This window comes from Gobio gobio (genome assembly GCF_949357685.1).
Source record: "Gobio gobio genome assembly, chromosome: 8".
Taxonomy (NCBI): domain Eukaryota; kingdom Metazoa; phylum Chordata; class Actinopteri; order Cypriniformes; family Gobionidae; genus Gobio; species Gobio gobio.
This window is the reverse complement of record NC_137114.1, coordinates 25,402,335-25,417,108: the sequence shown is the minus strand read 5'-3', so window position 1 is coordinate 25,417,108 and position 14,774 is coordinate 25,402,335. Positions and strand designations below refer to the sequence as shown.

Genomic DNA, 14,774 nt, shown 5'->3' with positions numbered 1-14,774 from the left:
TCGTCTGAAAGAAGAATGTCATATACACATGACTTGAGGGTGAGTAAATCATGGGCTATTTTTCATTTTTGGTGAACTAACCCATAATATTTCATATTAAATGCGCAAAATATTGTTTTCTCTATATATATATATTTTCTTCGGCCTCTTGTTCACATCTGAACTTCATGCATAATCTTGTAACCAGTGCTGCTTTTTCCAGAGGAATTGAATTTTAAGTGTATGCTGCCGTCTAGTGTCACATTTTGTAATTACACCAGCTCACTGGAAGAAAATTGGTAACACTTTACAATAAGGTCTCATTTGTTATCATTAATACATTAACTAATATGAACTAACAAAGAGCAGTACGTTTGTTACAGTATTTATTTATCTTTGTTAACGTTAGTTAATAATAATATAACTTTTCATTGTTTGTTCATGTTCACAATGCATTTACTAGGCTAATGTTAACAAATACAACTTGATTTTAATAATGTATTAGTAAATGTTCATATTAACTTATATTACCGGTGATAAATGCTGTAGATGTATTGTTCTTTCTTAGTTGACTAATGTAGATAACTAATGTTAATAAATTAAACCTTATTGTAAAGTGTTACTTGAAAACTGTTCTTATGATGACGTATAGCTTCATATGTAGGCCTAGCAATTTAACCTTTTCTTCTGATATATGGGTGCTGGTCATATAATTAGAATATCATCAAAAAGTTGATTTATTTCACTAATTCCATTCAAAAAGTGAAACTTGTATATTATATTCATTCATTACACACAGACTGATATATTTCAAATGTTTATTTCTTTTAATTTTGATGATTATAACTGACAACTAAGGAAAATCCCAAATTCAGTATCTCAGAAAATTATAATATTACTTAAGACTATTACAAAGAAAGGATTTTTAGAAATCTTGGCCAACTGATAAGTATGAACATGAAACGAATGAGCATGTCCAGCACTCAATACTTAGTTGGGGCTCCTTTTGCCTGAATTACTGCAGCAATGCGGCGTGGCATGGAGTCGATCAGTCTGTGACACTGCTCAGGTTTTATGAAAGCCCAGGTTGCTCTGATAGTGGCCTTCAGCTCTTCTGCATTGTTGGGTCTGGCATATCGCATCTTCCTCTTCACAATACCCCATAGATTTTCTGTGGGGTTAAGGTCAGGCGAGTTTGCTGGCCAATTAAGAACAGGAATACCATGGTCCTTAAACCTAAAAGTACTGGTTGCTTTGGCACTGTGTGCAGGTGCCAAGTCCTGTTGGAAAATGAAATCTGCATCTCCATAAAGTTGGTCAGCAGCAGGAAGCATGAAGTGCTCTAAAACTTCATGGTATACGGCTGCGTTGACCTTGGACCTTGACCAACACCAGCAGGTGACATGGCACCCCAAACCATCACTGACTGTGGAAACTTTACACTGGACCTCAAGCAACGTGGATTGTGCGCCTCTCCTCTCTTCCTCCAGACTCTGGGACCCTGATTTCCAAAGGAAATGCAAAATTTACTTTCATCAGAGAACATAACTTTGGACCACTCAGCAGCAGTCCAGTCCTTTTTGTCTTTAGCCCAGGCGAGACGCTTCTGACGCTGTCTGTTGTTCAAGAGTGGCTTGACACAAGGAATGCGACAGCTGAAACCCATGTCTCGCATACGTCTGTGCGAAGTGGTTCTTGAAGCACTGACTCCAGCTGCAATCCACTTTTTGTGAATCTCCCACACATTTTTGAATGGGTTTTGTTTCACAATCCTCTCCAGGGTGCTGTTATCCCTATTGCTTGTAAAAAAAAATTCTACCACATCTTTTCCTTCCCTTCACCTCTCTATTAATGTGCTTGGACACAGAGCTCTGTGAACAGCCAGCCTCTTTTGCAATGACCTTTTGTGTCTTGCCCTCCTTGTGCAAGGTGTGAATGGCTGTCTTTTGGACAACTGTCAAGTCAGTCAGCAGTCTTTCCCATGATTGTGTAGCCTACAGAACTAGACTGAGAGACCATTTAAAGGCCTTTGCAGGTGTTTTGAGTTAATTAGCTGATTAGAGTGTGGCACCAGGTGTCTTCAATATCGAACCTTTTCACAAAATTCAAATTTTCTGAGATACTGAATTTGGGATTATCTAAGTTATGTGCAGGTTTTGACGATGTTAGCTTGTACAGATTTATATTTTAAATGTAGTTGTTTTAGACATCTCATTTATTATTATGAATAATAATAATAATGGTGTGAATAACAGTGGTTGTCCAGGAATGAAATGGAAATCAAGCGGCCTTATAGTTTGAGGTGAATTTCAACCACTTTTAAAGAAAAATAGACCAAAATAAACTCATAATATAGACAAAAATAGTAGTTAAATTAAAAAAGTAGTAGTGATACTTCTAGTAATACTTGTACAGTCATATAATACAAAAAAAATATTATAAATTTCTATTCATATTTAAAATGTATATAACATATGATATAATAGTATTTAAATGGATGAATCCCGACTTCTTCATTGTGTTTTCCCTTTGGGCGTGTTTATATAACTATTAGATATGGATTATTAAAATATTTCGTTATATAATTAGCCTATAATAGCTACTTTTAATGTTGTTAAAAACACACACATATATATATATATATATATATATATATATATATATATATATATATATATATATATATATATATATATATATATATATATATATATATATATATATATATATATATATATATATATATATATATATATATATATATATATATATATATATATATATATATATATATATAGGCCTATATATAATTTTTTTTTTTTTTTTTTAATTAGCCTATCATATATTTTTGTCAGTTGGATAATCAGACGGAAATGTACATTTTCAGCAGCTTATTTATATATAGCTTTAGTTATATGCAATATTTATTTTATATGCAATGTTTATTTTCTGAGCTATGAAAAATATTTGGTTGTGGGCTATACGGTTCTCATTGGTGCTTGATTTAAGCATACAATAGTGGGTGTGACTGACACATGAGGAATCAAAGTTCATATGCTGTCACAGTCAATTTATTCTTATTTATTTAAATGTATCATTTATGAATAGATCTTGTACCATCAGAGTGTATCTGCTGGACAGCAAGCGGCGCTGAACAGTCTCCTCCCCACCCACGAGCACCCGCATTTGAGACACGTGTGTCTAGGTAGGCAGCTCACTAGGTTTTGAGACACAGCCCTGCTCGCTCGTATACATTCATTGAGAGATTTCTTTCTCCATTAATACGACAAAGACTTGCCAGTCTCTGCATTAATTAAGAGCGAAAGGGGCAAAGAGACACCGGCTGCAGCCCATCCGCCCCATCCAGTAGAGCAGCGCACATGATTCTCTCCTCCTGCTCCTAAAAACCTTCACCAGCATCCTCTGGAAGAGATGACAAGCCATTAGATGTGTGCTTTCATATCGACTGTGCTCATCGGATAGCCACACGCGCACAAGTAAGATGAATATGCTTTTTTTGTCTTTGAAGCAATGCACAGACACCGCACAATTAGATTTATTAGTGCAATAATATCGCTTTTAAATGGCTGAATCCCGACTTCATTGTGCTTTCCATTTGGGCGTGTTTAAATAACTTGAATATAGATATGAATTGTTAAAATATTGCGTTATAGAATTATCCTATAATAGGTAGGTTTATTTTTAAAAACACAAATAGATGTTTTTAATATATTTTTAATTATAGGCCTATCATATATATTTTTTTCAATTGGATAAGCAGACTTCCAGCAGCTTATTTATATATAGCATATATATATACAATATTTATTTTATTACCAAGCTAGCCTATGTAAAAAAAAATGTCTAAATAAAATTATAAATAAATAACTCATCTATCCACATTGTTCCACACAATTTCCCATAGACATACTACAGTCCCGGGTGTTGACATGGAGCTGGAGCATTTCGACGAACGGGACAAAGCACAAAGATACAGCCGTGCGGGTTCACGGGCGAACGGCCTCCCGAGCCCCACGCACAGCGCCCACTGTAGCCTGTACCGAACCCGGACCTTACAGGCTCTGAGCACCGAGAAGAAAGCCAAGAAGGTCCGATTCTACCGCAATGGAGACCGGTACTTCAAAGGGATTGTGTACGCTATCTCCAACGACAGATTCAGGTCTTTCGACGCTCTGCTCGCAGACCTCACCCGCTCCCTTTCAGATAATGTAAATCTGCCTCAGGGGGTCCGGACCATTTATGCCATTGACGGGTCGAAAATTGCTAGCATGGAGCAGCTGGTGGAAGGTGAGCCTGGGTGTCAGTATGCAGGTTTAGGGACGCCAGTATCTTGTGTTTCTTGTTCAACTTGAGGCACATGGTGCTGTGTCTTGATTTGGATAGTTCAGGTCTGTGGACACCATGTTTAACCTGTTAACTGTCACCTCCCTTTTTGAGCATATCTAGTATCTGAAATGCTTGTAATTCATGAATTAATTGTGATACAGACAAAAGGTCTCTTGTTAAAGAATAAGGCACTCATCAGATTATTGCAGACATGAAAGGAGCTTCAAAATTAAAGTGTAGCCTACCAAAAAGGTTAGCTTACTGCAAAGCAAATGTACCTACTGAACTAAAACGTTTTTGTATTTTATACAATATTACAAAATAATTTAGACTAAAATAGCTAGAAAATTAAAACTATATGTCAAACCAAGTTCCAAATTTGAAGTTGATATCACAAAAAATGAGCCCGCTAAAAGATTTTGAAGTACTGTTTCCATTGTACAGCAATGCCAAATTTCCAGGAATAATTTTGAGTGTTTAAGTGTTCGAATGATGCCTAATTTATGATTATTACTAAAATATGTGATCGGGGGAAAAGGCAATAAAAAGTCATACAAAGTGTGCCCAGGATGCTGACAGTTGGCTAATCTGGTTTTGGAACATGTGGTCATTAGCTTTCCAAAGACCACTTTAAAGCTTGGATGACCTACCAGAAGCTGGTTTATTGCTGGTCCTATATGGTCTACAAGCAAATGATTAGCTTGGGCCAGGCAATGGACATCTACAAAACCAGCTACTATCTTTAAAACAAGACTTTCCAGTGGTGCATTATCTTTGTGATATCTAAAGCAATAAAGAAACTGAAAATGTTAGTTTATGGCAGTTTTAATGAACTCGTACTTCTTGCTCTGTTGTGAATGACAGTAATGTCTGTATACTATGACATTAGTCATTTTTAAATTAACCTTTTATTTTCCTTTCGGTTCTTTTCATAAGTTCCTCTATCCTAATCAAAACCAATTAAGCACATAATATCTCTACAGTGTGCACAACAATCAGAGAGTCTATGAGAGAAGTCATTGTATTTCCTTGTGTTTATATCCAGGGTCTCTGACTCCACAAACAGAGCATTGTTATACAGTTCTGAACAAGGGTCGAGCTTAAATTGTCTGTGAGAAAATACCAGAGTGCCCTGTGATTCAAACCAATAATAATTTTTTAAATGCTCATTAATATTTAACAGCTTCTGCATCTCCGGACCACTCCCTTTCTCTCAGCGTTGACCAATAAATCAGACCTTGAGAGCTGAAATCATTAAATATAAGTTGGTCCTTCATTTATGTGTTAAATGACTCTGATTTGATTATAACAGTGTTATAGTTAGTGCTTTTCTATGTAGGACACCCATTCATTCATTCTCAGTGCTGCCAGCTGTAGAAGGAATGTAAATGGGGGAGTTGGAGGTGATTTCTGTCTCAGCTGGGCACTTAACCTTGACTGTGTGACCTCTCCGTCATTATGGACTAATTTTAGGAGCTTAAAATTGACTGATGTCCATTGACTGTCTTAACTCACATGTGGGCAAGTTTATGAATGTCCTTATGTGTGTCCTTATATGACATTTTTTTAAATATGTTATCTTCTACTCATGTTGTTCCAAAACCATATGACTTTCTTATATTGTGGAGAACTGAACTGGGGAACTTCACCCAAAAATGAAAATTCTGTCATCATTTACTCACCCTCATGTTGGTCCAAACCTGTATGGATTTCTTTCTTCTGCTGAACACAAAAGAAGATATTTTGAAGAATATGGTTAACCAAACAGTTGATGGACCCCGTTGACGTCCATAGTATGGGGGGGGGGGGGACTGTTTGGTTTCCAACATCCTTGAAAATATCTTCTTTTGCATTCAGTAGAACGTGTAGACGAATGTGGTTCATACAAGTTTTCCAAAGCCAGACAAAATCATTTTATCGAACAAATCAAAATGTAAGTCAGTATTTTAAGCAGCACTAGGTAGGTTTTGCTCTCGGGGTCCCCCTACAGTTGGGAAACAGTATTGTCCTCTACTACTGTCGTAAACTCTTGTCATCTTACATCAGTGGATGCATCGCACGTGCATTTGTTGACATGACAACCACGATAGCCCTGAACACTGCAGGAGTTCACATGCAGGTGTTCTGCTTGCGTCGCGTGTGAAATGTCTTCATCCCAGGTACAGTGGCATATGTTTCAGCATGTCATATGAATATAATTTCATGGGTTTTATTTTTTTCAAACGCCAAATGATCGCGATGCTCACGTTTACAAGCCAGCGTCATTATAGTAGCCTAGTCTATTGGTTACCGTTTTACGGAATCTATGATACTTCAATTCAATGTTTGAGTGGTAGGTAATAACCATATATCGTCAATATTATAATATCAAGCTACCATGGATGAATCTGCAAATTTGAAAAATCAATTTGCATTATAGCTTGAGGCAAGACAAATAAACAAATATCACAGACATGTTAGGTATCCTAAAATATGATTTTGTACGTCTTATGTATTTACTTGCAAGAATGTAGCCCCTCCTCCTTCAGCTCACGCCAACGAGCAAACGCTGGCCCAATGTTGATCCTCGTCCTGCCTTTAATCCGATCACTTTCTCGTTTCGTCTTTTTGCTTTCCTCCGACAAAACCTTTGCTTTCTTATTTTTCTGTGCTGCTTCGGCCATGACTATAACATCTGGCAAACAAACGATAGTTGGGCTCGGGCTCGCACGTCCGAATTTGAGGAAGTGGGGGTGGTGGTGGAAGTGACGTATATGCCGTAAAGCAGTCGAATTTTGTAGTTCTTTTTGTTCTCGGGTTACTACCCGAAGTTTAAAAGTACGATTAAAAACAATACAGACCCCGTCAGGCTATGGCAGACGTGTCATTCAACCTATTGTAAGTCGATGTGTCATCACAAGAGTCTTAAAAAATATTATGAAGGTTGAAAAGTTACCTAGTGCTGCTTTAACTCTTAAAAATAAAGGTTCTTTATTGGCATCTACAGTTCCACCAAGAACCGTTACCATCCATGGAAAATTTTTATTCACTTTCGATTTTTAAAATGTTCTTCACAGTAAGGAAAATTGTTCTTTTAAGAATTGTCAAAGAAAGGTTCTTTTATGGCATCGCTGCGAAAACCACCTTTTGAAGGATGTTGGTAAGTTTTGATGAGAGAAGTATCAATGCCTGATTCATAAATCTTAAAAAGAAATCTTTCTGTCAATCTCGTTGAAGTGGTTCACAAAACCAGTATGAATGATTCATTTCAGAAATCCAACTGATTCGATTCTCACTGATATCCACTGATTATTTCTGTTATTTTGTTTTGTATCACAGGGGAGAGCTATGTGTGTGGATCAATTGAGCCTTACAAGAAGCTGGAATACACTAAGAATGTCAACCCCAACTGGTCGGTCAACGCCAGGACCGTTGCATCAGCACGAGCGCCCACCTCTCTGGCCAGCGCCAATGCCGGGTCCATAGAAATCAAGGATAACAAGGATTTCATCCGACCCAAACTGGTGACCATAATCCGCAGCGGGGTAAAGCCTCGGAAAGCCGTGCGCATCCTTCTCAACAAGAAGACGGCCCACTCGTTTGAGCAGGTTCTCACAGATATCACAGATGCCATCAAACTGGACTCTGGAGTGGTCAAGAGGCTTTATACGGTGGATGGTAAAATGGTAGGTACAGTGGCCATGGCATTTAAGTTGATCATTTAACTTTTGTATTGTCGGATGAAGCAGTAATTATACTATTGTTTGTTTGAAAGTACGATTTGTCTAGATCAGTGGAGGTGCTATATAAGTCTTTATTTGTCAGAAACCAGTGGATCAGGCGATGCTTGTGGTGCAGAAATGACAAAGTTAGTATCCTGACTCTTAGTTTTTTTTTTTTGTTGTTGAGTGTCCTGGTTTCTTTAAAGGTAAGGTTGCTCATGCGTCTTCATTCTCAAAGAGGTCACTCTGTTGTACTCATAGACTGCGGTTCAGGACAATTGGACAGTAGTGCCCTTACTCTTTCCTTCTTCAGTGCCCTGTTTTTTTCTTCATTTATTTGGTGAACTGAAAACATAGTAAGAGTTGCTAGAGCTCTCTATGTTTGTGTTAGTAAAAGTTTGTGGTTATAAGACCAGAATGAATTGCGAGTTAAATGCTGGGACTACTTTTAAACGTTACTCCTTTTGGGACTCCTTTTTTCAAACAAACATGAAGAACTATAGATGAGCTTTAGAGAGAGGATTCTGGTTTTAGTGGATGGTGTGGTGCGAAGAATACTTTTTGGTTCAGTGTTATTTTAGTTTTATATATATACTATTATAGTATTCATTAATAAGTAGATTTTCAGTTTGTTATTTTAGTTGTAGTTTTAGTCAGTTTGAGTAATTTTATTATGGTATTTTTATTCAGCTTTAATAAATTTTTATTTCAGTTTTAGTATTTCAGCTTAAACTGTATTTATTTGATTTCAGTTAGTTGGCAAGGCAAAATGTTGTCATTTTTAAGTTTATTTTTTTCATCCAATATACTTATATTTTATTGTATTTCAGCTTTATTTCAATTTGTTTTAGTCAACAATGTTATATTAACAATAATTACTTGAATTGCATATTAAGACTTGCAGTACATAGTACATTTCTACTAAAGGGACGATCTGTTTGGTATGGAAGCTTGTTTCCACCCCGGAATAAAAAAAAAATAATTGCGACTTTTTTCTCTGAAATGCGAGTTTATATCTTGCAATTCAGACTTTATAACTTGCAATTGTGAGTTTATATCTCACAGTTCTAAGAAAAAAAGTAAAAATTGCAAGATATAAACTTTTTTTATAAATATATAAAAAAAATGCAATTAAATCTTTATTTCTCGCAATTAAAAAAAAAGTTTAAAAAAGGAAAAAAGAATTATAAACTTTATAACATTTATATTGTGAGATATAAACTCGCAATTTAGAGGGGAAAACAATAATTATGAAAAAAAGTTGCAAGTTACCTTTACTTTTATTACCATTGCAATTTATTTATTTATTTACTGTGGCAGAAACAAGCTTCTATAATTTGTAGCAGACATGTGGTTAAATGTTTTACTTCTTGGCACAAGAGTTAAAGTTCTCTTAATTGTTGCTGTTATCACGCTGATATATACATTTCCCTGGATGTTTTGTGTTTATGCTTGAATAAGAGCAAAAGAGATGAGATTTGTTAGGGAGAGAAATATTGTAATAAAGAAGTACTATAAATACTGTAATAAAGAAGATGGAGGCAAAAGATCAGCCAGAGCGAGGTAGCCGTATGTTGGAGATGGTGACCTTTCTGTGTCTCCACAGGAGCAGACTGATGAAGTGACAAGCTGTCTCCTGAGGGCCTTAAACTCGTTGGCCTTCAGTGGCATTATATTATCTTCTGTTTACACCCACCACAGCAGATTCAGAGACACTGGTGCTGCATCTCATCTCCAGTACTCGCTTTCACCAAATATATACAGTGTAATAGTGCTTTCAAATCGATTAAGCGCATCTAACATAAAAGTTTGTTTATATAATATAATTTTTATGTTAGATGCGATTATTTGTGGATTATCAATTTGACAACCCTAGTGTATATGTGTATATGTATATATATATATATATATATATATATATATATACAGTATATATATAAAACTGTTGCTCTTGTGGGGTGTTCCCAGTCTGCAGTGGTCAGTATCAATCAAAAGTGGTCCAAGGAAGGAACAGTGACAGGGTCATGGGTGGCCAAGGCTCTTTGATGCACTTGGGGAGCGAAGGCTGGCCCGTGTGGTCGGATCAAACAGTCGAGCTACTGTAGCTCAAATTGCTCAAGAAGTTAATGGTGGTTCTGATAGAAAGGTGTCAGAATACACAGTGTATCGCAGTTTGTTGCATATGAGACTACATAGCCGCAGACCAGTCAGGGTGCCCATGCTGACCCCTGTCCACCGCCGAAAGTACCAACAGTGAGTATATGAGCATCAGAACTGGACCACAGAACAATGGAAGAAGGTGGCCTGGTTTGATGAATCACGTTTTCTTTTACATCACGTGGATGGCCGGGTGTGTGTGTGCGTTACCTGGGGAACACATGGCACTAGGATGCACTATGGGAAGAAGTCAAGCCGGCGGAGGCAGTGATGCTTTGGGCAATGTTCTGCTGGGAAACCTTGGGTCCTGCCATCCATGTGGATGTTACTTTGACGCGTACCACCTAGCTAAGCATTGTTGCAGACCATGAACACCCTTTCATTGAAACGGTATTCACTGGTGGCTGTGGCCTCTTTCAGCATGATAATGTGTGTGTGTGTGTGTATGTTCAAGTGATATATTACTTATACAGGCCATTACATTTTATATAATTCAGTAAAACATCCTGAAATCACAATTTAGGGTGGAATATTTTGCAAACAGTGTGGAATATCCCCCAATTTCTCACATCCCAAGTATGTTAAGGCCCTCTCCCCTCTCCGTGATTTCTCATTCTTTGGTTTCTATGGCAATCTGGTTGCTGGGGGTGGTTGCTTAGGAACAGCCTCTGCGGCAGGAGGGGTGCAGTAGTGGTGATGTTACAGGCCTGGGTTGGGATGATGGATGCTCAAGATTGCAATGAATCAGGCATCTCACACGAGGCATTGATTAGGTAAAGCACTGATCAGACAAAAATGGCTTTTTATGATGTTTATAATGTTTGTTTTATTTCAATCAATTCCATATTAGTGTTTAGAAGGGAGTGCAGTATGTTTGTTCTTCATAGTGAATCAGCTCAAGGAAGACCGCCTTTAGATATTTCATGGAGCGGAAAAACGTAGATTTCACCATCTAGGAACTGTTAGTGTGAAAGCACTTAGCTAGACGGGCATTTCACCATGAATTGTGCTCTTAATATAAACAATACCAATAAAACGTCTCGGTTACGTATGGTAACCCTCGTTCCCTGAAGGAGGGAACGGAGACGTACGTCGGTAATAACCGACGAATTGGGATCACTTCAGAGAGCCCCTATCAGCTTCGAGAACTTAAGAACAGGCCAATGAACAATTGGCGTGCGAGATTTGCATCTCGCGCTCCGCCCCGCGCCGCGGGTATAAACGGGAAGCGAGAGCACCGCACTGACGTTTTTCACTGAGGAGCCGAACCAGTGACTCGGCCAAGCAGTGATGGAAGGAACTGTGGCGACGGGACGTACGTCTCCGTTCCCTCCTTCAGGGAACGAGGGTTACCATACGTAACCGAGACGTTCCCTTTCAGTCGGTCACTACGACGTACGTCGGTAATAACCGACGAATTGGGATCCCTATGGAAAACGCCACAGTTACTACCACTTCCAGCGCCCAGCGAGAGCCCCTCAGACCCCGTTCTGAAGCGGGCGGGAAGATTCACGCTAGAAGAGTCATACTGCTGTTCCGCAAGACCCATTCAGCAGACTTGATTGGATAACGCTGGGAAAGCGTGCCCGAAGGACGCTGCGGGAGCCACATCATGCCCGGAGGGAGTTACCATGTGGAGAACACGTATGGGCTGGCCGTGGGCAGCACAACATACGGAGTCCCAGGGGAGGCCCCGGCCTAATGCAGGCGGGGGACGACACCGTACTGAGACGGCAGAGAACTCTGCCAAGGGAAAGACACGAGCTCGCCGTAGGGAGCTGTACCGTGGAAATACACGTATGGGACCGCCGTAGGGGTCACGACATACGGAACCCAGCCTGACACAAGTTCCACCAATGCATACGAGTGCCAGACCTGGCGTCGGACGCTCCGCAACATCCGACTGCCGAGGGGTGCGGAGGACTCAACAGGGTTCGCCTATCCTGGGGAACTCGACTGGAGAAAATAAGCGCACGTATCCGTTCCAGGGGAAGGGAATGGCGCAGCAAGCCGACACTAGAACGGGCACTTCAGTGAAGCTGACTATGGGAAGCGAGCACACGAGAAGCCACCGGCTCTACACGCAGGCTATAAAACCTAGCGAACGTGTTGGGTGTCGCCCAGCCCGCAGCTCTACAAATGTCTGTCAGCGAGGCGCCACGAGCCAGCGCCCAGGAAGAAGCTACACCCCAGGTGGAGTGAGCTCTAACCCCGAGCGGGCAGGGCACGTCTTGGGATTCATACGCCAAGACGATGGCATCCACTATCCAGTGGGCCATCCTCTGCTTGGAGACAGCCTTTCCCTTCTGCTGTCCTCCGTAACAGACGAAGAGCTGCTCTGAGGTCCTGAAGCTTTGCGTTCTGTCCACGTAAGTCCGGAGAGCACGGACGGGACAGAGCAAAGCTAGGGCTGGGTCTGCCTCCTCCGAAGGCAGCGCTTGCAGGCTCACCACTTGGTCCCGGAAGGGAGTAGTGGGAACCTTGGGCACATATCCAGGCCAGGGTCTCAGGGTCACCTGAGAATCACCCGGCCCGAATTCCAGGCACGATTCGTCGACCGAAAATGCCTGCAGGTCCCCTACCCTCTTAACTGAGGCCAATGCAATCAGGAGTATTGTCTTTAGAGACAAGATCTTAAGCTCTACTGACTGTAAAGGCTCGAAGGGCGCCCTCTGCAGTGCGGTCAGCACCAGAGACAAGTCCCAAGAGGGTATAGAAGAAGGGCGAGGAGGATTTAGTCTCCTCGCTCCCCTTAGGAACCTGACGATCAGATCATGCTTGCCTAAGGACTCACCATCAATGAGGTCATGGCTTGCGGCGATGGCGGCAACATATACCTTGAGGGTGGAGGGAGACAGCCTTCGCTCCAACCCGTCTTGAAGAAAAGATAGCACAGATCCGATCGAACACTTCCGGGGGTCTTCTCGGCGAGAAGAGCACCAGTCGACGAACAGGTTCCACTTCAACGCATAAAGCCGTCTCGTAGAGGGGGCTCTGGCGGAAGCGATGGTGTCGACTACCGCTTGCGGTAGGTCACCTAGAACCTCCGCGTCCCGTCCAGGGACCAGACATGGAGTTTCCAGAGGTCTGGACGCGGGTGCCATAGGGTGCCCCGTCTCTGAGACAGAAGGTCCTACCTCAGAGGAATGGGCCAAGGAGGTGCTGTCGCGAGGAGCACTAGTTCCGGGAACCACGTCCTGTTGGGCCAGTACAGAGCTACCAAGAGGAGATGCTCCTCGTCCTCCCTGACCTTGCACAGTGTCTGTGCAAGAAGGCTCACTGGGGGAAACGCATATTTGCGCAGAGCCCGGGGCCAGCTGTGTGCCAGTGCATCCGTGCCGAGGGTCCCCTCGGACAGGGAATAAAACAACTGGCAGTGGGTCGTGTCGTGGGCGGCAAACAGATCGATCTGTGCGGCCCCAAAGCGACTCCAAATCAGCTGGACCACCTGGGGGTGGAGTCGCCACTCTCCGGGAAGCACTGGCAACCGTGACAGCTCGTCGGCCGCACGATTGAGCAGGCCCGGAATGTGGATAGCACGAAGGGACCTCAGATGCTTCTGACTCCACAGGAGGAGATGGCGGGCGAGTTGGGACAAACGGCGGGAGCGTAGACCACCTTGTTTGTTGATGTACGCAACGGCCGTCGTGCTGTCCGTCCGGACCAGAACGTGCTTGTCTTTGAGCGACCCTTTGAGGCGGCTGAGAGCAAGACGAACTGCCAGCAACTCTAGGCAATTGATATGCCATTGCAGTTGGGGCCCCGTCCACAGACCCGATACTGCAAGCCCGTTGTACGTGGCCCCCCAACCCGTGGGTGAGGCATCCGTGGAGACATGATGCCTGGACACTTGTTCTAGAGGCACTCCTGCCCGTAGAAATGAAGGGTCCGACCACGGGGTGAGGGTTTGGCGGCATCTCGGCGTCACTTGGACACGGAGGGACCCGCTGTGCCACGCCCATCTCGGGACTCGGTCGTGTAGCCAGTGCTGAAGCGGTCTCATATGGAGCAGCCCTAGCGGCGTTACTGCGGCTGCTGCTGCCATATGCCCCAGGAGCCTCTGAAAATGTTTCAGTGGAACCGCTGTACTGCGTTTGAGCGTACTCAAGCAGCTCAGCACCGACTGGACGCACTCCTCTTTGAGGCGCGCAGTCATGGCGACCGAGTCGATCTCCATCCCGAGAAAAGAGATCCTCTGTACGGGACAGAGTTTGCTCTTCTCCCAGTTGACCCGAAGACCCAACTGGCTGAGGTGCCGGAGCACCATGTCCCTGTGTTCGCACAACTGCTCCCGTGACTGGGCAAGAATCAGCCAGTCGTCGAGATAGTTGAGGATGCGAACACCACGCTCTCTCATGGGAGCAATGGCCGCCTCCGCGACTTTCGTGAAGACACGGGGCGACAGGGACAGCCCGAAGGGCAGGACTTTGTACTGGTATGCCCGTCCGTCGAAAGCAAAGCGTAGAAACGGTCTGTGTCGAGGGAGAATCGAGACATGAAAGTACACGTCCTTCAGGTCGATCGCTGCAAACCAATCCTGGGGACGGATGCATCTGAAGATGCGTTTCTGGGTTAACATTCGGAACGGCA

General features: G+C 42.2%; 1 protein-coding gene across 1 annotated transcript in view; it reads left to right on the top strand.

The window, feature by feature from the left end:
- Window positions 1–3,929: 3,929 nt before the first annotated feature.
- dclk1b (doublecortin-like kinase 1b) overlaps window positions 3,930–14,774 on the top strand; it is a gene marked incomplete at both ends in the record, with an annotated part of 50,930 nt that continues 40,085 nt past the window's right edge. The window contains 2 exons of the mRNA XM_079824220.1: window positions 3,930–4,287; window positions 7,645–7,991. Coding sequence (XP_079680346.1) covers window positions 3,930–4,287; window positions 7,645–7,991 — 705 coding nt within the window. The remainder of the gene's footprint in view (window positions 4,288–7,644; window positions 7,992–14,774) is intronic.